The 22,152-nt window shown below is 44.3% G+C and overlaps 1 protein-coding gene across 2 annotated transcripts in view; it reads right to left on the reverse strand.

Moving 5' to 3' along the window:
* Nucleotides 1-94: 94 nt before the first annotated feature.
* Nucleotides 95-22,152, reverse strand: part of SLC5A2 (solute carrier family 5 member 2) — a 42,153-nt gene continuing 20,095 nt past the window's right edge. The window contains exons 9-15 of one of the 2 annotated variants that reach the window (XM_087714074.1): nucleotides 17,522-17,657; nucleotides 13,536-13,643; nucleotides 12,731-12,881; nucleotides 11,302-11,470; nucleotides 9,999-10,214; nucleotides 8,748-8,901; nucleotides 95-2,149 (exon numbers count right to left, since the gene is read on the reverse strand). In XM_087714074.1, the coding sequence (XP_087570200.1) occupies nucleotides 1,926-2,149; nucleotides 8,748-8,901; nucleotides 9,999-10,214; nucleotides 11,302-11,470; nucleotides 12,731-12,881; nucleotides 13,536-13,643; nucleotides 17,522-17,657 (1,158 nt within the window). In that variant the 3' untranslated portion in view covers nucleotides 95-1,925. The remainder of the gene's footprint in view (nucleotides 2,150-8,747; nucleotides 8,902-9,998; nucleotides 10,215-11,301; nucleotides 11,471-12,730; nucleotides 12,882-13,535; nucleotides 13,644-17,521; nucleotides 17,658-22,152) is intronic. The other variant, XM_087714075.1, reaches the window with a different exon arrangement.

A 22,152-nucleotide genomic window follows, 5' to 3' on the forward strand; every position in this document is an offset into this window, starting at 1 on the left:
AATTACTATTTTTTTTTAAATGTGATGGGGTGTTTACGTATTTTGCCTCTGGGGATAAAGCTAATATATATCTTCAGAGCAGCACTGCAAGACTTAACAGATGTTTGCTTAATTGTACAGGTAATCCTCATGTAGTGACCCCAGTTGGGAATGACAACCTGGTCATTAATTGAAGTGGCTGTTAAATGAATTGCAGCTGTGTTTATGGTCTTACTTCAGCTTTCCTTTGCTTTACAGACCTGTGAAGGTTATAAATGCGAGGTTCGGTTGCAAAATTATTTTTGCATCATTATCGTAACTGCGAATGGTCATTGTCTGAGGCAGTCGCTAAACGAAGATTACCAGGGTGTGCCTTGTTCAGTATGGGGGAGTCGTCTCTTTGTTTCATAGATTTTTAACTCCCAAATTTGATTTTCTACCTCAAAGGGAAATATGTCAACTTTCTTTTACATCTGCTCCAGAGGTGGGTTCCTACCAGTTTCCAAATATATTTTCGTGTTTTTGTCTCTCTTTTCCAAAGGTTTGAAAGGGATGGGATGGAATGCAAAACATTGTGGTAGAATAGAATAAGTGGGTGCCCCTTCGCATGGCTAGTGAGGAATAAAAAGGCATATGGTGCCTTATACATATTGCAATCCTGGAATAAATTCAACAGCCCTTTATGGAGGAGGAGAACATGGCAGGTGCATAAGGTCGGGGAGCATAAATATTTTTGAAGGACATTCAGGCAAACATACCATGATAAGTATGCAGTCTGGAGAATTATAGATAATCATAATTAGAGGTAGTTTAGGTCAGGGGCCCCCAACTCCTAGTCTGTGGAGTGGCATTGGGCTGTGGCAATGTTTACAGACCTGCAAAGGTTATAAATGCGAGGTTCGGTTGCAAAGTTATTTTTGCATCATTATCGTAACTGTGAATGGTCATTGTAAAGCAGAAACAGGGTCACACAAACAAGTGAACCCCCATCTGTGGGATGCAGGTAGCACACGAAACAACACTCCTCTGGTCTGTGGAAAACCTCTCTCCGTGGAACTGGTTTCTGGTGCCCAGAAGATTGGGGGCCACTGGTTTAGGTGACCAGTTGTGAAATTACAAGTAAGAAAATGTTTGTCGGTGAAGGAATAGCAGAGCCTGGCAGGTGGAAACAAAAGGGGAATCAACCTAGAGTCATTATATAGCCACCAATAGACTGAGTCTAACTCAGTGGTTCTCAACCTGTGGGCTTGGACCCCTTTGGGGGTCGAACGACCCTTTCACAGGGGTCGCCTAAGACCATTTGAAAACACATATTTTTGAAAAAATACGGAAAACAAAATAATTTTGTGGTTGCGGGGGTCACTACAACATGAGGAACTGTATTAAAGGGTCACGGCATTAGGAAGGTTGAGACCCACTGGTCTAACTCCTCTTGAATTCCATTAGCTGTTGGGGTTCCAACAGATGCTCTAATTAAATCATGAACCTCGATCCTTATCTGCCATCAAAATAGTGCTAACCATTAGTTGACTAGATTCCTATCCCTGGGCATAACCAATATATTAGTTTAATTGGAACTTAGCATGTGGCCTTGGTGCTTCCTGCCTGACATCTAAGACTCTGAAAACAGAATGTTCCAAATCATCAGGATACTTAAGAAGGACAAGTTTCTCCCTAACTTCAGCCGTCAATAGTTTTGAATGGCATTTCTTTTTCATGATGTTATATAACTTAAGATTGTCTTACGATGATATTTGGTGAATTTTGACTTGAGTGACACAGTTAGATCTTCAGTGATTTGGATGATGGCAAATGGCCCAGGGGACTGTTAGGGAGTCCCTCCTGGTGCCCTCTTTTTCCTCCTGTTGTTCTCTGGGTTAACCTGATCGGTGGATGGGATGCAGCTGGAGGGGCTGGTGAGCAACATATTCTGTTGTTGAGGACCGTCAGGCATAGAAGGCCCACATGAAGATGGCCAGGGCCATCATAATCACAGCATTAATGTTGACTACTTGCTTCCAGAGGGTGTGCTCCGTGATCCCTGCCAGATCCTGGAAATCCTTGTCCTCTTCTGGGTTGAGTTCTGGCTCCTTTGGGCTGCCAGAATTCATCCCACAAAACCAGGCCAGGCCTTGGCGTAGTCGGCCACAAGAAGTCCTTGTTTTAGGATCTGCATGGGGAGAGAAGAGGCATCTGAAGTTAGGGTTCTTCAAAACATTGCAATGGTTGTGAAATTGTGACAAGGGCAAACTCAAAAGGAAAGACACACACACACACACACAAACACGCTGAGAAAATTTGATTTAGGGACATCCTAGAATTGTCTGGATGTATGTTTTTATAAAGTCTGCATCTTGTTTCCCAAATAGTACCCTGTAAAAACTGATGTGGTGTAGTGTTTAAGGGGTTGGACTGGCATTGGGGGGGACCCACATTCAGGTCCACCTTGACTAGATGATTTTGGACCAGTCATTCTTTCTCACTATCTCAAAGGAAAAAGGAGTCCTATTCTCCTGTGCGCTGCTTGGGGGAATCCAAGCATGGATTAACTTTGTCCATTAGCCTAGAGACTAAGTTATGTAATTGTTGACCATGCCTCCTCTGACTGGGGTAGTTCAATTTTTTAACTCAGTCCAGCCTAAAGAGATGTATAATTTTTTGCTCTAGGGTAATAGACAAAATTAACTCATTTCTTTCCTTTGGATTCCTACTACTATTTGACTGATTGTTGTGGATTGCCCAACTGCAAGACGCTGAGTTAGCCTGAGCTCCTTAGCAGCTTGGCGAAGTTCCCTTTAAGGCTTTCACGGCCGGGGGAACCATCAGCTTGAGACAGTCACAGTCGCGTGACTTGGTTCGCTTCGCTGCCATGGAGGAGAGTCAGTTCGCTGCTCTTGCTTGTCGTTGCCGCGATCGGGAGTCGATTCAGTGCTCTCGTATTGGTGGAGATGGGCGTGATCCGCTCTCATAGCATGATCAGTCCCACTTATTTTGCCGCCTAGCCGCTTAGCGCTGTTTCCCCTATTGCTGTAACCAGGTTAGCGGAGGATCGCAGGAGGGGGATTCTAACAGCGAGTGGCGGCCATTTTGCAGCCGCATTTGAAATTTGCGCCATTCTTCTTGCAGCTTCTGCCTGTTTGACGGCCGTTTGGAGTTTGGCGCCGAAAGGCGACCGGAAGGGGCGCATCTAACGCTTTGCACTCAAATTGCAGAGACGTTGTTTGTCGTTCTTGCCTGAGCATTGAGGAAGTCGGTTCGCTGTCTTACTGCTCCAGCACACACGGCTCTCTTGCCATTCTCAGCAGCCTGATTTAGCTCTGTTACAGATTCTGTCAGTGCACTCACCCTGATTGGGACATAAGCTGAGCCTTTCAACTCCCCCCCCCCCAATTTATATTTCAATGGATGATCGTTTGGTTTCTGGGGGCAGTGCCGGGGCCTCTACTCCTCCCCCGCTGCACTCTGATGCTACCAGAACTAACACTAGGATAGGCAAAACCACCACTAGGACCGCTAGTCAAAGGACTCGCGCTTCATCTGCGGATCCCGACAGGGCCACTAAGCGCAAGGACAAGAGTAAATTGGCCAAGGTGCCTGTGGTCACTAGCAGGTCACCACCCACTCTTTTGGCTGAGGGTCCTTCCCCTGATTCTTCTCTTCATTTGGCAGGGATCCAAGGTTGGTCTCCTGACCTTCCCTCACTGGGCCTACTACTTGAGGAAGGGGAATTAGGGCCCCAATCTCCATCTGATCCAGCAGAGTCAGCCCAGCCCAGGTGCCAGGACCCTACGGCTACTTTTACGCCCACGGCTGCAGGATTAAGATCTGAGGAAGGCTCTGAGTTCAGCCTTCCCCCTGAGCTTAAGGATATGATATCAGCAGCCATCTCATAGGGCGTGGATGCAGAATTGCACCGCAGGGCTCAGAGGCCTAGAATTGCAACCTTAGCCAGGGACCCCTCTACTTCTCAGGCTGACCCCCCAACACCGCTACCTTTAGTCTACAGTGAAGGTTAGGTGCTGGGTGAAGTGGAAGGCGCACCAGAATTAGAACTGTCGGATGACAAGGGCCTAGAACAGGATAAGCCAGCCTTTTCCAGATTATTCTGGCTTGCTTTATTTAAATCCCTGTTATACAAGGCCAAAGAGACAACCAATATGGGGGGTGCTACCACTCAGGCCAGCACCGCTGTGGGGCTTGACTCCATGGAGCGCTTGTTTGCAGAACAGGTACAGGAGCAGGATGTCATACCTTTTCCGAAATGGTTCCTGGACGTTGTCCAGAAGCAGTGGACACAACCTACTGCGATCCCTCCACCTAGTAATGGTGACAGGAAACTCAATTCCTCCACACCAGAACTGGATGGGATTCTTCAATTCCCTACAGTAGATCCCCCAGTAGCAGCCTTGGCCTCCCCAGCCCTGATTCTGTCCAAAATTTCAGAAGGTCTTAAAACTGAGGACCGTAAGGCTGAACTGGTCATCCATAAAACGCACCAGGCCACAGCTGCTTTGTGCCTCAACAAGACCTCATTGGTTTGGCTCAAGCAGTTACAGGCCAGGTTCACCCCTGATGATATGCGTCTTCACCAAGATGTCAACAAATTGGTGGCGGCTTTGGAGTTTTCTTCGAATTCGACCCTCAATGTGGCCAAATTCGCATCTAGAGCGGCAGTATCCAATATTGCATCCCGACGCCTCCTTTGGCTCCACCATTGGCAGGCAGAGTTAAGTTCCAAATGGCATCTAGCTTCCACCCCCTTTAAAGGTGGCTCTCTATTCGGCACTGCGTTAGACCCTATTCTAATCGAGACAAGAGATAACCACAAAGTTCTCCCATTGGTCACCAGACGCATCAGAAGGAGACAGCAGCTTATAATGGAAGGCAGTCCTTTCGGACAGGAGATTCTGGGAACACCGCACTTCCCTATACTCCCCAGTACAACAGACCTTACACACAGACACAGGACAGGGCCCAGGATCGATCCAGTGTCATTGATAGGGCCTGACAGAACCAGCAGCAGTCTCAGGCTCAGCGCCATTTTGTGGCACCAACAACCGGTCCTTTCGTAGGTACCGGTGATTCACAAGAGATCGGCTCTATTGGTGGGCGTTTAACAGCCTTCGCTCACCAATGGGCAGAAACCACCTCAGACGCCTGGGCCATCCAGACAGTGAGGCTAGGTCTCACTCTAGACTTTCTCTCCATCCCTCCGAGGCGTTTCATCAGGTGCCCTGTACCCAGGTGTCAGGTAAAGAGACACCTAAAGGACACCGAAATCCAACATCTATTATCAATCAGTGCCATAGAAATGGTACCACAAGGGCAAGAAGAACTAGGTTTTTACTCTATTCTATTTCTAGTTCCCAAAAGCTCGGGAGGATGGTGAGCCATCCTGGACTTGAAACGGCTCAACTTATATCTCAAATATCAGAGGTTCAAGATGCAGTTGTCAAAAGCATCTTAACTTACATCCACCAGGGTGACCTGTTGACCTCTGTTGACATCAAGGAGGCATATCTCCACGTGCCGATACATCCGACACATCGAAGATTCTTACAATTCCACTTTGCGGGATGTGACTTCCAGTACTGGGCCCTGCCATTCAGCCTCCCTTCGGCACCACGAACCTTCACAAAATTGCTGGCGGTTATATCTTTGATAGCCTGCAGGATGATCCCTTTGATTGGTGCCCATAAGGATCAATTGTTATTTAGATGATATCCTCATCCTGTCATCATCCTGGGACCAGGCACATTGAAACCTACAAGTCACCCGGCAGTGCCACAGCTTCATCCTGAACTTTCCGAAAAGTCACCTACACCCAACCAGGTCTCTGTTGCACCTCGGGACTATTATCAACTCAGAGCTGTGTGAGGTGTCGTTATCTCAAGAGAGATGTCAAAGTCTGCACACCCTGGTGAGTCAAGTACTACTACAGAGGTCATTACCACTAGCAGTTCTTTCCCAACTTCTCGGGAAAATGGTGTCATGTATAGACATTGTTCCCCAGGCACGATTCCAATGGTTCCTGCTCCCCTTCCAGAGGGCCCATACCAGTAACTTGCAAAACAGAGTAACAGTGGCACCTAGGTGTTACAGTTGCTCCAATGGTGGACATCCTCCAAGCTACTCAAAGGATGCCTCTTCAAGGAGCCAGACCGCATCATACTGATGATAGATGCGAGCCTATTCGGATGGGGAGCCCATGCCTTGGACCGAGTAACACAGGGTCACTGGAGTGCCCAGGAATTACAAAACAGCATCAACTGGTGAGAGTTGGGGGCCATTCGTCTGGTTCTCCACGAATTTCGGGACTTGGTGTCGGCCAGCCACATGTTGGTTCTCAGCAACAATGTAGCCTCCAAGACCCATGTGAACCGCCAGGGGGGCACGCGGTCCAAGTCATTGATGCTGGAGGCAGAGAGGCTCCACCATTGGGCAGAGACTCGGCTGCTATCAATCCGAGTGGAACACATATTGAGCACAGCCAACATACAGACAGATTGGTTAAGTAGGGCCACGAGGGATCAGGCAGAGAGGCGCCTCCACCCGGCCGTGTTCCAGGAACTGTCTCGCAGATTCGGCCAGCCCGAGGTGGATTTCTTTGCGCAGCCTCACAACACACATCTGCCAAGGTTCTTTATCAGGTTCCAGGTGCAGGGGGCGGAGGGCACCGATGCTCTTCGCAGCCCTTGGCTGGGGGACCTTCTTTATGCCTTTACGCCTCTCCCACTCGTCCCGCACATCATTCAGAATGTTCTGGTGGAACAGGCGGACATCCTATTGGTAGCATCGATGTGGCTCCGGCATCCCTGGTACGCCGACCTCATCCATCTCTCTGTATCACGCCCATGAAGAATTCCAGACGATCAGATATCTCTGTCACAGGGGGCTCTCATTCATCCGACCCCCCCCAGCTGTTTCAGTTAGCTATGTGGCACGTGAGTGAGCTATCTTAATCCAGCAACACTTCTCCGGCAAAGTAATCGACACAATCCAAACAGCACGCAGCTCGTCAACAACACACATTTATGAGGCCACCTGGCAGGCCTTCTGCAGGTGGGGCCGTGCGGCTGGTGTTGATCCAATCAAGGCATCCATACTACAGGTACTAGATTTTTTACAGATGGGCATGGACAAGGGACTTACACCCAACACCCTCCACTGCCAAATTGCAGCCCTATCAATGGTTGTTGGGGAAAGACAAGGCCATGCCTTTGGCTCAACATCTAAGGGTTCGGTCTTTCCTGAAGGGCGCCTTGAACCTCAGGCCTCCAGTGGTCCATCGTTATCCCACATGGGACTTATCCCTCGTGCTTAGGGCTCTCACAGCAGAACCATTCGCACCCATCCGCTTGATCAGCATTAGATTGTTGACCCTTAAAACCATCTTTTTGGTAGCTATTACATCAGCTAGGAGGGTTTCGGAGCTGGCGGCACTGGTGGTCCGCAAGGACCTCTGTATCTTCCATCCAAACAGAGTCATCCTGCGGTTAGACTCGGCATTTCTTCTTAAAATTAATTCATAGTTCCACAGGGCACAGGAACATCCTTCCGGACCTCTGTCCACAGCCCTCACATCCACAGGAGCGACGGTAGCATCATCTCAACGTTCGCAGGACGTTCCATCGCTATGTGAAATGTATTGCATCCTTCAGAAGGTCAAAGGCACTTTTTGTGTCTTTTCAGCCAGCATCTATGGGACAGAAGCTGTCCTTGAATACCATCGGATGCTGTTTGAAAAGTGTGTGTTGTTTTCGCTTACAATAGTCAAGCCAGACCAGTTCCCAGGCGCATCACACACACACCCCTCTACCAGTAGTGCGGCCACCACAGCGGGCTGGGTGACACAGGCCTCAGTGGAGGACATTTGCAGTGACTTGGTCATCACTGTCGCCCTTTATCAGACATTGTAGAGTGGACATGTATGCCTCGGCGGAAGCTTCCTTTGGGCGGCGACTCCTACAGAGGGTTCTATCCCCACCTGGGGTCCCTGACCAGCCTAGCTCCCGCCCTTGACTCTCATTGCTTTGGCATGTCCCATGCTTGGAATCTCCAAGCAGCGCACAGGAGAACGACCGTTGACTTACTTGAACAGTCCTTCTATGTGCGCTGCGAGGGGAATCCAAACCCGCCCTCGGCTTCGGCTGGTCTGGGCATTGGACACATCATTCTAGTTACCTGTTTAATGGTTTTTGCATTCTGAGCCGGTTCTATTACATCTCTTGGATTGGCTGAGCCTTCGTACAAAACTGAACTATCCCAGTCAGAGGAGGCGTGGTCAACAATTACATAACTCAGTCTCTTGGCTAATGGACAAAGTTAACCCATGCTTGGATTCCCCTTGCAGCGCACATAGAAGGACCGTTCAGGTAAGTCAACGGTCATTTTATTTATTTAATTTTTATCCTGCCTTTATTATTTTATAAGAAGGTACTTTTAAAAGTAATCAAAGTATTTTATAAGTATTTCAATGTGGCAATAATAATACTTCCTCTTCCCCCCCCCCATAACAACAACAACCCTGTGATGTGGGTTGCTCTGAGAAAGAGAGATTGGCCCAAAGTTACCCAGCCAACTCATAATCTCCTGGTGATTGGCCAAAGTTACCCAGCTGGATTTCATGCCTAAGGCACAACTAGAATCCATTGTCTCCTGGTTTCTAGGCCATTACTTTAACCACTACACCAAATGGCTCTGCTTTTGAGCTCCCAAATGAAGGGAAGCTATAAATCAAATAAATACATAGCATAACATCCTCTCACCATCTACTTCTAAGACCAGCTCTGGTCTTTCATTCCCGGTGACTGCATTCTCTGCTTGCTGCTGCTGCCGTTTTGCTTCCTCCTCCTCCTCTTCCGTATCCAGATCGACCCGTGTCTCTTTGCTGTGCCTGAGGCTGAATACCAGGCGATGCAGCTGGGTTGGCAGAATGTAAGTTTTAAGATGCACAAACAGTGAAACAGAACGACTGGGTGGGGAAGGAAGGGGTTTCTGGGGAACTGTTGCCCAACTCAGCAACAAACTGGAAAAGGTTAGCTTGGCTCTAAAGGAGAAATGAGTGCATTCGGTTGTCAGGTGATCAATTTCTGAGTGAGGGAGGTGAAAAGTGATTCCAGGTCTATCTCCTGGAATCTCCTTGGTGTCACCCTCTCCTATTTTCTTTGGAATCTCTGACAATTGTAAATTATTCAATTGCCAAGTAAAAGGTTTGTGGACCAGCATAGGGCCCCGAAAGAACGAGAAAACTGGGTTCAATCAGAAGATGAGAAATGGGTGAGTAGGAAGAGGTAGCAGATGGACTGTTGAGGATTAGAGAAATATTGGGAGTAGGGGGGGAGAGGAAACCCCCTCCCACCAGAAATTAAAAGCCAATTCAGGCTTGGTTAAAATGTAATAATTTTTTTGGGGGGGGTGAGAGAGAGAGAGAGAAAGATGGATGGATGGATGGAATACATACTATGTACTTATATCCCTACCAACAAACATCATATATTAATGTATTGTTCCAAGCTATGGTTTATAACACGAAATAGGTGAACCTTGACTCTTGCAGATTTCTTAGTCCTCTTTTATCTTTAGTATACGAAAGTGGGGGCCTTTCTAGGCCACGGCCTCTATGATTTGAAGGTCTGACATGGAAGAGCTTTAAGCGGACATGGGGAAGGAAGCACAACTCTTAGAACGATATTTGTTTAGCGACCATTCAGAGTTTCAATAGCAGGCACTGAAGAAAGTGACACGATCGCCGTTTGCAACCTTTGACAAGCAAAGTCAATGGGAGAAGCCAGATTCGCTTAACAACCACACAATTCACTTAAGAACTGCAGTGATTCACTTAGCAACCATGGCAAAAAAGGGTTGTAAAATCGGGCATGAGTTGCTGAACCCATTGCCTTGCTTAGCAATGGAAATTTTGGTGCCCATTGTGGTCATATGTTGAGGACTATCTGTATTCAAATGCACTGCCGTTATTTCTCTCAAACCCCGCCCCCCCAAGTTTCCCCTGTACTTACGTGTTTATCAGGAATCGGTGAAGTGCAGAGCGAGACCCCCATTGCAATGGCAGCTGTAGCCAAGAATAGGATAATGGCGAAGTAAAGGTAGTGGACCCCACAGATCAGGCGAGGGCAGTTGCTTGGGAAGAGACAGCTCCCTGTCCCATAGACGAATTCTGGGATCATTCGGGCCATGCCTATGGCTAGTCCTCCCATCATGCCCCAGAATGCACCCTGAAGAGGAACATGGAGGATGAGGAGCAAACAAGAAGGAGCTTTCACATTGTATCAGTGACACTTTGATCCTATTCGGGGCCCTTCCCTGTTCCCTAAAACTGAGAGACCATTGCAAATCTGGGGAAAGCATAATTGTTAAGAAGCTGGAAGTGTCAAATAAAGGAAAATATTTTTTAGCTCAGAGTGTCAGGGTTCCAAGTAACAACAATAACAAAAGAAAACTCTGAGGCTTGAAGTTCCTCAAAGTTCCATTTTATTTGAGATGTCATATTGGCACAATCTAAAAGCTTCCAGGCTTTCCCCAACCAAATGAAAGTTTAAGACTCTGGCCAGCCCCCACATGTCCATCACATGGCCCAATCAAGCACCATCCAAGCCAGGAGTTGCCTCCCAGTTATCTCATCACAGCTGCAGGGCCGGTCCACCTTGACTTTCTGAGAAAGAATGTTGTTATGGTTATATATCACCCACACTCTATATAATCCCCCCTCCCATTTTCCTACAGTAGGAAAAGTGGCAGGCCTGAAATCCAAAAGGTAAAAGTTGGCTTCCAGGTCTGACACAGGGATGAAATGAAGGGTCCTTTGTGCTCTCTGAGCTTGCTTGTTTTCTTTCAGACGTTTCATTACCCTAACTAGGTAATATTATCAGTATTAACATGAAGGACCCCTCAGTTGGAAGTATGTGTGACACAGATGTCTTTCACCTGTATTTCTCCATGCTAGTAGACCAATGTTTTCCCATCTCCAAGGCTGTGTATCATGAAACTGTTGACTTCAACCCAACTGCTGATGACTTTGGCACTTGGAAGAAATGGATTTCTTCTGCCTTCTTAGGGATTTTTTTTCAACTTCCCAATATCTGGAATCTCTGAATGGTCACTTATTTAACTATATAGGAAGTCCAAATTGGCGTAGGGCAGTTAAAGTAACCTACATGCCACCATTCTAACTAGGCTTAAAATTCTGGTACTCTTATTCCCTCTATTTTGAGTGTTTGTGGTTCCCCTCCATGGATCCCACTCCTTATTTGGAGTACATGGTTGCCTGTGTCTTTTTTTTTAAAAAAAAACAACCCTGCTCACCTGCTCATTAAGCCTTTTGACAAAGACTCCAAGGAGAAAAATGGCAGCAATGGGTGGGGCCAGATAGCTGCTGATGGACTGGATGTAATCAAAGAGTTGTCCTCCTTGGGCAACTTGTACCACAGGGATCCATGCGATGCTGATGCCCACAAGCAGCAAGATCCACACCCTGTAGAGAGAAACAGCAAAGTGAAAATGTATCCCTTGCCCAGGATGCAGGGACATGCTTGCAAAGTGGGGTTTAATTGAAGGTGGGAAAGGATTTCTGTGGGTTTAATCACGGCCATGTAAAATTTACTTATCTCGTGGTCCTAAGATTCATGCTTCTAATGCAGTTGACACGGCCTGCAGTATGGCAAAAATAACAGGGAAGTGTACAAATGTGCGTTCCTTGTAGTGTTTATAACAGTTGAGGTGCCAGTGTGTATCATTAACAATCCTTGATGATGCCTTCCAACTTCCAAAGTTAAAGAAAATAATCTCACAAATTTGTCAGACTTTGCAAAATTTCAGGCGCTGTGCATTAGTTCTTGTAGATTCCAAAGGAGAATATTAGCTTCTTGCAATGAATGAATGAATGAAAATGAATGAATGAATGAATGAATGAATGAATGGAGTTTTGGTGCCTACATCAGTGTACAACTCCCCTCACTCTTTGAAAATGTTGCCATCCTTTGAGTTAAAGCTTTAAATTGGTTGGTATCACCAGTCTTCCCTGCATCTGTCTGAGCATAGTAATGTTCTGAACTAGGCTGACCCAGCAGCACGAAGCCGAATCCTCATCTCGATAAACCCCTTTTATTTAATTTACAGTGAATTCCTCTCCAGCAAAATCCCAGCCCACAGTCTTTCAAGATAGTTCACAATTACTGATTTTTATCAGGCTTGGAGAGTGGCACCACAGACACCACAACACTTGGCAAGAATGCAGGAATGAACTAATTGTCTCCTCCAAACACCCCTCCCCTTTCACTCCTCTTTTATTCCCTATGGGAGGGGCCATTCACCATCCACCGGTGGCCTTACTCCCAAGTCGACCCCTGTTCTTTAGCTGTTCCCTTCATCTGGCAACTCATGCATGCCACAGTGGGAACAGGCTCCAGCTGTTCATCTGCCTCACTGATTTCTGACTCCAAAGGCAGCTGATAGCTGTCAGACGGCCTTGGCCCCATCTCTGCCTCTAACACAGAGCCTTCCTCAGAGCCTTCCCCAGAACTCCAGGACTGGCCCATGTTCCTCCGCAACTTCCTCACTGTCCAAATCTGCTGCCAGCTCTGCTGGTGGGCCACAACAGGCAAGAATTAAATAATGTCACAACACATCTGTAGGGCACCCAATGGAGGAAGACTAACATGATGCCAGGGATTTCTTTTGCAATAGGAAAGGAAGGGTGTAGATGAACATAGGGTGTCCCAGAACTCTTTCTCACCGGCCCACAATCAACAGCTCCCTCTCCTTGGCTTGGGGCTTCAAGCGTTTGTAGATGTCCATGGTGAAGAGGGTGCTGCTGCTGTTGAAGATGGAGGCCAGGGAGCTCATGAGAGCTGCCAGCATCACTGCTAACATCAGCCCCCGAAGGCCTGTGGTAGTAAAACATAATGGAAAGGAACAAGGAATGAATTCCAGCATTCAGCATCTCTTGGGCCGTGCAGCTGGTTAAATTCAAAACAGAGCTGGGACCTCTAATTCAATGGTAGAGTCCCAAATCCTGCTATCTGTAATAAAGGTAAAGGATCCACTCACACATATGTGCTAGTCATTCCCAACTCTAGGGGGTGGTGCTCATCTCCGTTTCAAAGCTGAAGAGCCACTGCTGTCCAAAGACATCTCCATGGTCATATGGCCAGCACGACTAAACGGCGAAGGCACATGGAACGCTGTTACCTTCCCACCAAAGGTGGTTCCTATTTTTATACTTGCATTTTTTACATGATTTTAAACTGCTCGGTTGGCAGAAGCTGGGACAAGTAACAGGAGCTCACTTTGTTAGGTATTTGAACCACCAAACTGCCGATCTTTCTGATTGACAAGCTCAGCGTCTTAGCCACTGAGCCACTACTCAGCCCTACTGCTATCTGTAATAGGGCTTGTCAAACTCCTCCTTTATTGTTGATGGTCCCAACTAGATGGACAAGGTGGTTTGATTTTGCGGTGCTCTTCCAGGCATGCCACCACCAGCAACTTTGGCTAAAGCGAGAGTATGGGGGTCAGAAAGGAAATAATTTCATTCTCACCATTTGGCATGAGAGACACAACCAGTTTTGGATAGGCAATGTTAGAACACCCAACTTCCGTGCCACATATTTGTTTGCATTCATCCGGAATGACACAAGCTACTTCGTCTGTAAAGTGAGGAAGAGGAAGAAGAAAAGGAGGAGGAGGAGGAGGAGGAGGAGGAGGAGGGAGAAGAAGAAGAAGAAGAAGAGGATGATGATGAGCGATTCTGCCATAGGTAATAACATTGCATTAACATATAGATATACATGTGGATGTGTACACAGATGTATATGACCAAGGTTGTGTACACCATATCAGTGACGTGCGGTGAGGTTTATGGCTGGTAAGGCACTGACACAGGGGTATCATTTTTTTTTAGACTTGTGGACTTCAACTCCCAGAATTCCACAGCCAGGCATGCTCAGTTCCGATTTAAAGTGACAGCATTTATTTTTCTCCTTTGCGAAAAAGTTTTCCTAAATTCTTTTTCTTCTCCCCCACCTTCCTTCCTTCCTCCCTCTCTCCTTCCCTCCCCCTCTCTCAAACAGACACACGCACACAGAGAAGTTGGATCCCTCTCTCACTCACTCACTCAATCTCAAACAAACACAAACACAGAAGTTGGATTGGATATATTTTCCAATGGCTTGAAAGCAGCTCCTCTGCCATACCCTCTCCTCATTCCCCTGCTGCCTTCCGATCCGAACCTTTGATTGCAGGTGGAGCCACGTTGCCTTTTCAAACTTGTAATCAGTGAAGCTGGGCTTATATACTTTTATCCAAGTGTGTGTGTGTGAAAAGGCAACGTATGCAGTCTGCATGCAATCACGTACCTTTTCCAGCTGTTTCAGAGAGGATTTCAACTCTGCTCTTGCCTGCCATCATGAAAAGAAAAAAAAATGTAAAAGGAAAAAGACAAGAACTGAAGGCTGAGCTAGTTGCTGACAGAGTCACCATGTGGATGATTCTGCTTAACTGTTTAAAAAGCCTCTAAAAAAACGCCCTCTACAGGAGGCAGGAGAAGATGTGCCTCATTACGTCAAGAATTTTTTAACTTTTAACCCTGGATTAGTTCTGCTCGAGTGATCATAAAGTCAGACTAGATGAGGCATCTCGTTCTCCCGCCTCCTCCTGTAGTTTTTAAAGGCTTTTTAAAACAGTTTAGCACTAAGCAGAGCCATCCACTGTGACTCTGGCAGCAACTAGCTCAGCCTTTTTCCTTTTACATTTTTTTTCTTTTCATGATGACAGTGGTGAGGCTCTGCCTCCCCTGCCTCCCCTGACTGCACGTCCCTGCACCATATACTGTTTCTGGGGGGTGCCAAGAAGTGTTTGTTTTCACCATCTTAAATACCTCACTTCTAAATTTGTGAGTGACCATCCTGAGGTGCTGTGTTTTTAAATTAACTGAGGAGAAGGTGGGAGGGAGGATTTGGGGATTTTCTCTGTAGGAAATTATGAACCCACTCCTCAGTTCCTTAGAGAAGTACTTTTGTCAAAGTTTGTTGCAGCAATCAAATCCAGACAGCACACACAGGTAACTGATTCAGCAGGATCCATTAACTTCTCTTTATATATAATATAACACACAAGACATATATACAATATCAAGAGTGGTTCTTCCAACGTTGGTAGAGAGGATAGCAAGTACAAACACAGCACAAAATGGAGAAGGCAAAATGGAAGAGTTTCTGTTTTGAGAATAAACACAAGTTTCAGAGCTTTTTCTCTCCCTTTCAATAGAATAATAGGGAAAGAAGTTAAAATCATCAGAATAGTGCTGGAACGGACCTTGGAGGTCTTCTAGTCCAGCCCCCTGAACTAGAGGAGACCCTATAAATGGACAACCTGTATTTTTCCCCCAAAGGGTTTAATTTCATTTAAATTCTATGACGCTTAAGTTTTAATTTCAGACAAAGGGAGGGACTGTCACAACATTTCACTGGTGACAGTTCACCAGTTCACAGTTCACTCACTATTGTTTCAGTATGTCCCAGCCCAGGGCTGTTGGCTGTCCTGTCTTTTAATCAAGCTGCTCTTTCTCCTGAGAAGAGAAGCTGAGAAATGTGAATAGAACTCATTTTCTCACGGACAGTAACCTTCCCATGGGAAAGGAAGGTGGGTTGCTGCGGCCATGGTGGAAAAGGGGAAGGACTGGAAAGAGTGGTTGAAGTTGTAGGCAGATAGAAAAAAGCTGTCTGGACATCTACCAGACATCTACATATGCAGGTAGTCCTTGACTTATCACAGTTCACTTAGTGACAATTCAACATTACAACAGCACTGAAAAAAGTGATTTAGGATCCTTTTTCACACTTATGACCATTCCAGTATCCCCATGTTCACGTGATTTACATTTGGATGCTTGACAACTGACTCATGTTTATGACGGTTGTAGTGTCCTGGGTTCATGTGATTCCTTTCTGCGACCTTCTGACGAGCAAAGTCAATAAGGAAGCCAGATTCACTTAACAACCACGCTACTAATTTAACAACTGAAGTGATTAACTGAAGTGAGAAAAGTCGTAAAATGGGACAAAACTCACTTAACAAATTTTTCACTTAGGAACAGAAATTTTGGGCCCAATTGTGGTCGTAAGTTGAGGTCTAACTATATACAACATAAGATTCAGGTAGTCACCAACTGACGATAGTTGCTTAGCAACCATTCGAAGTTATGACAGACTCTGAAAATAGGACTTTATAACCTGGATTTGAAGTTCTAACATTCACTCCCAACACCCCATGATCACATTTCTGGATTTTGGGCACTCAGCAACCAGCATTTATGGCCATTTCCAGCACTCACAGTCACATGGCTCCGATTTACGATGCTTTTGCTAGAAACTGTCTCATAAGCAATAAGTAAACAAAGATTGAGAGCATCACAAAAGTCAATACTGGCTCTAATATAACTAGATCAGTAACTAGATACGTTTCCTTGTTTGAAATAAAATTAATACATTTTTGCAATTACAATGAATTAATGTTTACAATGCATACAAAATTAATACAACTGATTTTTGTGTTATGCTACATTATAGATCAGAAGACTTCAAACCTGACAACTTTAAGACCTGTGGAATTCTGGGAGTTGAAGTCCACAAGTCTTAAAATTGCCAAGTTTGCGGAGCCCTGTTGTAGATCAACCTGGAATTAGAATCTGTATTCTCAGCTGTCTGAATCCTGCCAGAGCTGGAGGTTTTCCTTGGCTGAGTTGGCTCCAAAGATCTCTAAATCCACCCCTTTAAACTTGTTCCAATACAAGTAGCCCTTGACTACTCATCCAATCATTCATTTAGTGACTTGTCTAAAGTTACAGTGAAAGAAGTAACTTATGACCATTTTTCACATGACTGTCACAACAACCCCATGGTCACATGATCAAAATTCTGATGCTTGGCAATTGGTTCACGTTTATAACCAATTGCCATGTCCAGGGGTCATGTAATTCCCTTTTGAGACCTTCTGACAAACAAAGTCAATGAGGAAGCCAGATTCACTTCACAACTGCGTTGCCAATTGAACAACTGTAGTGATTCACTTAACCACTGTGGCAAGAATGGTTGTAAAATGGGGCAAAACTCACCCCCCCCATCTCGCTGAGCAACATAATTTTTGGGCTCAATTGTGGTTGTAAGTCAAGGACTACCTGTACCATTTGAGACTATTCTTTGGCTCAGTTAGATCAACCATTTCTCATTTTAGTTCTGATAACTACATTCCAACCGGTGGTGGGTTCCTACCGGTTCAGCCTGGTTCAGCCGAACTGATAGTGGTATGGCGGCCTGGGTCGCTAAAACCAGCAGCGACCGAAGCTTGCCACGCCCCCAAACTGGTTTCCCCATTGCCACCGCGATCTTGTTTTTGAGTTCTGTGCATGCGCAGAACAATTTTATTTGAAATGTGCATGCATGCACAGCGTGCATCCATCGTGCGCACAAGTGAGCTGGCAGTAAAGCTGGCTGGAACCCACCCCTGAACCATCACCTCAGAGGATTACCTGGGTACAGGATCCGGCTCATCATGCCAGGCATTACCATGAGAAACATGGGGAGTAGTTTGAGGTACCCACAAAGGATGCAGCCAGCTTTGACATGGATCAAGTTCTTCCCGGCCAGGCACCTCTGCACTATGACCTACATGGGATGCAAATGAGAAGGTTTGCTGTAAATCATCTATGCCATCTCCTTCATTTCTGTTCTAGGGTATCCTCTTTAGGTACAATATATGGAGTTGAACAACTAGATGGCCACAAAGTACATTCTTCAATGGGATATTTTGATTACAATGTTGTCCTTAGCATGGGATTGCACTAGATGGCATATGGACAATTCTTTAAAAATTGCTGAGATGGCCACTTACGGAGGCCATTACAGAGAATTCTGTTTGGATCTCACTACATTAAATAGGAGCTTTCCTTTCCACAAGACACCCGCAGGAGAAATTTTTCCATGTGTAGGAAGAAAAATCCAGTCCGGTTCCAAGCCAAGAGAAAGACACTGGAAATAAAATGGAGACTTGCTGGTTGGAAGGAAGGTCTCTGTTTATTTGATTTCCAGAAACTTCAGTGACAGAAGCAATGTTTCTGTGGTGGCTGACAAAATGGCGGAGTGAGTGGATGGAACTTTATAGGGTTCTGGGGTTTGGTGATTGAGATGCTCCAGGGGGTTTATGCGATGTTTGAGCCTTGTGTCTTTTACTATTCCAGCGGTGGTGGGTTAATCCTGTTCCTGTTATGTCCTAAAGGTCATGTCCTGTCCTGAAGGTATTTTGACTAGGCTGGCCTGGATTTCTTAATAGGCACAAAATATCCATCTCTAAAGACTTCAATCTTCTGCTTAAGGCAGCTTGAGTTTTCCTATAGCAGGAAGACTGGGGCTGTTTTCTGCCTTTAAGAGCATGTTTCTCCATTTCTCCTTTGGGGAAATATAACATTCGGCCTCTTTTAATGTTCTCCAAAAAATTTCATTCTCTGTGGGGGAGGGGGGTGGCTTCTTACACATGGGTAGGACTCAATTCTGATAAATGGTAGGGAAGGTAATATTTTTATTTTCTATGAGTTCTTCTGAACAGAAAACATGTGTGCTATGTTTGTCTAACTTCTGGATGAAACCTGGAGGAACAGAGGAGAAAATTAGTAGTTCTTTATACTAATTTGAGGGTATACAGCCTCAGAATCACATTGGCGATAGAAACGCACCTCCAGATGTTGCTATATTACAACTCCTAACATTTGTTTTCTATCAGACATACTGGAAGTTGTAGTTTAGGTACGCAGAGACTTCAGGTTCCTTTATTTGGTACTTTGTTACTCTGCTAAAAAATAATTTCCTCACCACTGTCAAACCACTCACTAAGACTGCATTACTATTACTATTAGTCTTCTCATAATTCCTAACACCCATCTCCTCCCACTTATGACTGCAGGACTGTAACTTTATCGCTTGCATCCTTACGATTTATATTGATATTGATTGTTTCCTGATTGCTTAGTTTTCCTTATGACTATCATGAAGTGCATGTTTCTTATGATTCTTGACAAATGTATCTTGTCTTTTTATGTACATTGAGAGCCTATGCACTAAAAATAAATTCCTTATGTCTCCCATCACACTTGGCCAATAAAGAATTCTATTCTATTCCATTCCGTTCCGTTCTGTTCTATTCTATTCTTTCATTCTCTGACTGGTTATCCTCTTATTTGTTAACAAATGTCACTTAATTCATGAAAGCACTTCAGTCATCCAGGTAAAGTTGCCTGAAAGTTGAGTCATGGCAATTGGACTTATTGACTTGTTGGCTTGAGATGTTTCAATCGGAATATTCCCACGCACTTTGAGGGGAAAACCCCTGAGGTTGGTGTGGGATGAGTTGGTACATTCCGATGACTCTTTGCTCAACTTGCTCTATCAGACAAAGCTGTCCCAAAAAGTCCAAACTCAAGAAGCTTCTTGGATGAGAAGTGAAATTTCTTCAAGGAAAAACCAAGTCTGAGGAAACCTTAAAATCCGAAATATTTTGGCTGGAATTCAAAATCTATTGGAAGGATATGGGAGAATTGAGAAGAAGCTGGAAAGACTGGTCTTCCTCACAGAAAAAGATGATGGGGTTGGAGCCCCAAAAATTAAAGGGGAGAATGAAGATGTAGAAGATAAAGATAAGGCAATAGAAGAATTTATTAATGGAGCCAATGTGGGTGAAAAGGGAAAAGAAATGTGGAAAAGGGAATTCGACGAATTGGAGCTCTACCCCAGATTCCAGGACACAGAAGAGAAAAAAATACTAATGATGATAGACATAAGAAGAGAAATTTTTTCAGAAGCAAGATTGACAAACAAAGACAAGTTAACTTTAGTAGCAACTGGTGGGCAAGGAGATTATCTGAGAGACCCTTCAAGAAATAAAGTGCAGAGAGAAGCCTATAAAAACCTTATAAAGGAGATAAAAAGAAGACTGACTCCACAATTGGCAAGAGAGATAAGACTGTTTTGTTACTGGAAAGATACAGGATGACAATGAAAGTTGGTAATAAAAATAGTTTTTTTTATTATTGGTGATTAATAAGTAGGAATTTTGTAACTCCTAGATTGTTTTAGATTGTTATTAAATGTTTACTCGCTAACAATTAATTAACCATAAATAATAATAATGAAATAATAATGGATACAGCGTAATGATATATACATGTATTGACAATTTAGTAAAAAAATTTTGGATATAAATTGCAAATTGTGACTTGGGAAAAAGACCTATAAATTTTATTAAAAATTTTCATTTAGATCTTGTTATAAAGGAGTAAGGTTTTTTTTTTGAGTGGGGGCCCTGATGAGAGGAGATGGGGCATAAATAGTAAATGATTTTTAGCCAATTATAATAACAACAAGGAAATGTTAATGGACATTGTTTAACAATATATACATGCTATGGTATTAGCTAAAGTAACTTGGATATAATTTTTAGTCAGTGAGTTGGAAAAAAGGGGGGGAAGGCTTAGAAACTTTATTAATTGACTTTTACTTAATATATGCTATAAAGGTGTAATGCTATTGGAGGATTTTTTGAAATAGCTAATGAATGCCATTATGTGGTTGTGTCTTTAAGTATGAAGGATTTGAGAGGTAAAAGCATGTTCAAATAATTGTAGTCAAATGAGAATTGTTGTACATTGATAGTAAGATATACAAAGATTTTTGACAAAGTGTATAACTTAATATGAACTATAAGTAATGACTGTGGAAGAAATGCACGAAAGTTATCTGTAACCAATCGACACGCTTTCTACAAGATGTAATGAAGGATGATTCTTTTTTGTGTGTTTTTGTTCAATTAAAATAAAATAAAAATTTAAAAATATCTCAAACCAACAAGGAAATTATTGCCATGACACAACTTTCAGACCACTGTCACTTATGTTCTTAGGATCAACCAAGAAAAGGGAAGCATAGAAGTAAATTCCTCTTGTGTGATGATTTTTAAAGCAGCTGTGTTTTTCTTTGTGGAACAGCAGCTCAACTGTCAATGAAACCTATCCCTCTCTACATGTTTGGCCTCACAAAACATAGGTTGAGAATATAAGTAGTCAAAATTTATGCCTTATTGCTTAGTGATCATTCAAAGTTGTGACAAACCTTCCCAGGAATATTTACGACCTGGATTTGTACCATATTTTTCAGAGTATAAGACGCACCAGAGTATAAGACGCAGCTTAGTTTTTGGGGAGGAGAATAGGAAAAAGAATTCTGCCTACCAGGTATTCATCTGGCTAGCATCCTTAGTCTGGTCAGCTTTAGCACATATGTTTGCTGGTTTTGAGTGCATGCATGCTTTTTATCCCGTTTGGGGATAAAAAACAGCTTCTAAAGCACAGCTGATCATCATAGAGAGAAGCAATGAGAAAAGCAGAGGAAGCCCGGAAGATTGCTTCATTCTTTAATGCTTCATTAGGGCTGAAAAAAAAGCTTTGAAAAAGACATTTGGAGTATAAGACACACCCAAATTTTCAGCCTCTTTTAGGAGGGGGAAAGTGTATCTTATACTCCAAAAAATATGGTAGTTCTGACTGCCACCACCACACCCCACGATCATGTGATTGCTTTTTAGATGCTTGGCTGTGTGTCCCACGGTCATATGACTGTAATTTACAACCTTTTTTTTGCAGGAAACAGCATTTATTTCTGGTTTCTGCCAAAAACCTCACCCATTTCAGATGACAGATTCTCTTAATGCCCACATTTTTTTTAAATGACCATAGTGATACCCTGAATAGAGACTACAGGTTTGTAAAAAGGGAAAGGATTCATTTAATGACTGCTGCAAGAAAGGTTGCAAAGTTGGGCACCCATTTAATGGGCGACATACGATAATGCCGACCGAATTACGGTTGTAAATTGAGGACTATCTGTATATATAAAGTTAAAGGCTATATAGAATTCCAGATATGGATGTTTCTAAGGGTGAGTCTCACTAAAACAATGTGGGGATTCAAATTTTTTTTACTATCAGTTCTGTGGGCGTGGCTTGGTGGGCGTGGCTTGGTGGGCATTAGCTCCCAATTAGCTGGGACTCAGGAGGCAGAGAATAGATGAGGGCAGAGCCAGACAGAGGTGGTATTTACCGGTTCTCTGAACTACT

Source organism: Thamnophis sirtalis, unplaced genomic scaffold (assembly GCF_051295495.1).
Source record: "Thamnophis sirtalis isolate CommonGarterSnake01/CBP01778 unplaced genomic scaffold, rThaSir2_p1.2 scaffold_4, whole genome shotgun sequence".
Classification (NCBI taxonomy): Eukaryota; Metazoa; Chordata; class Lepidosauria; order Squamata; family Natricidae; genus Thamnophis; species Thamnophis sirtalis.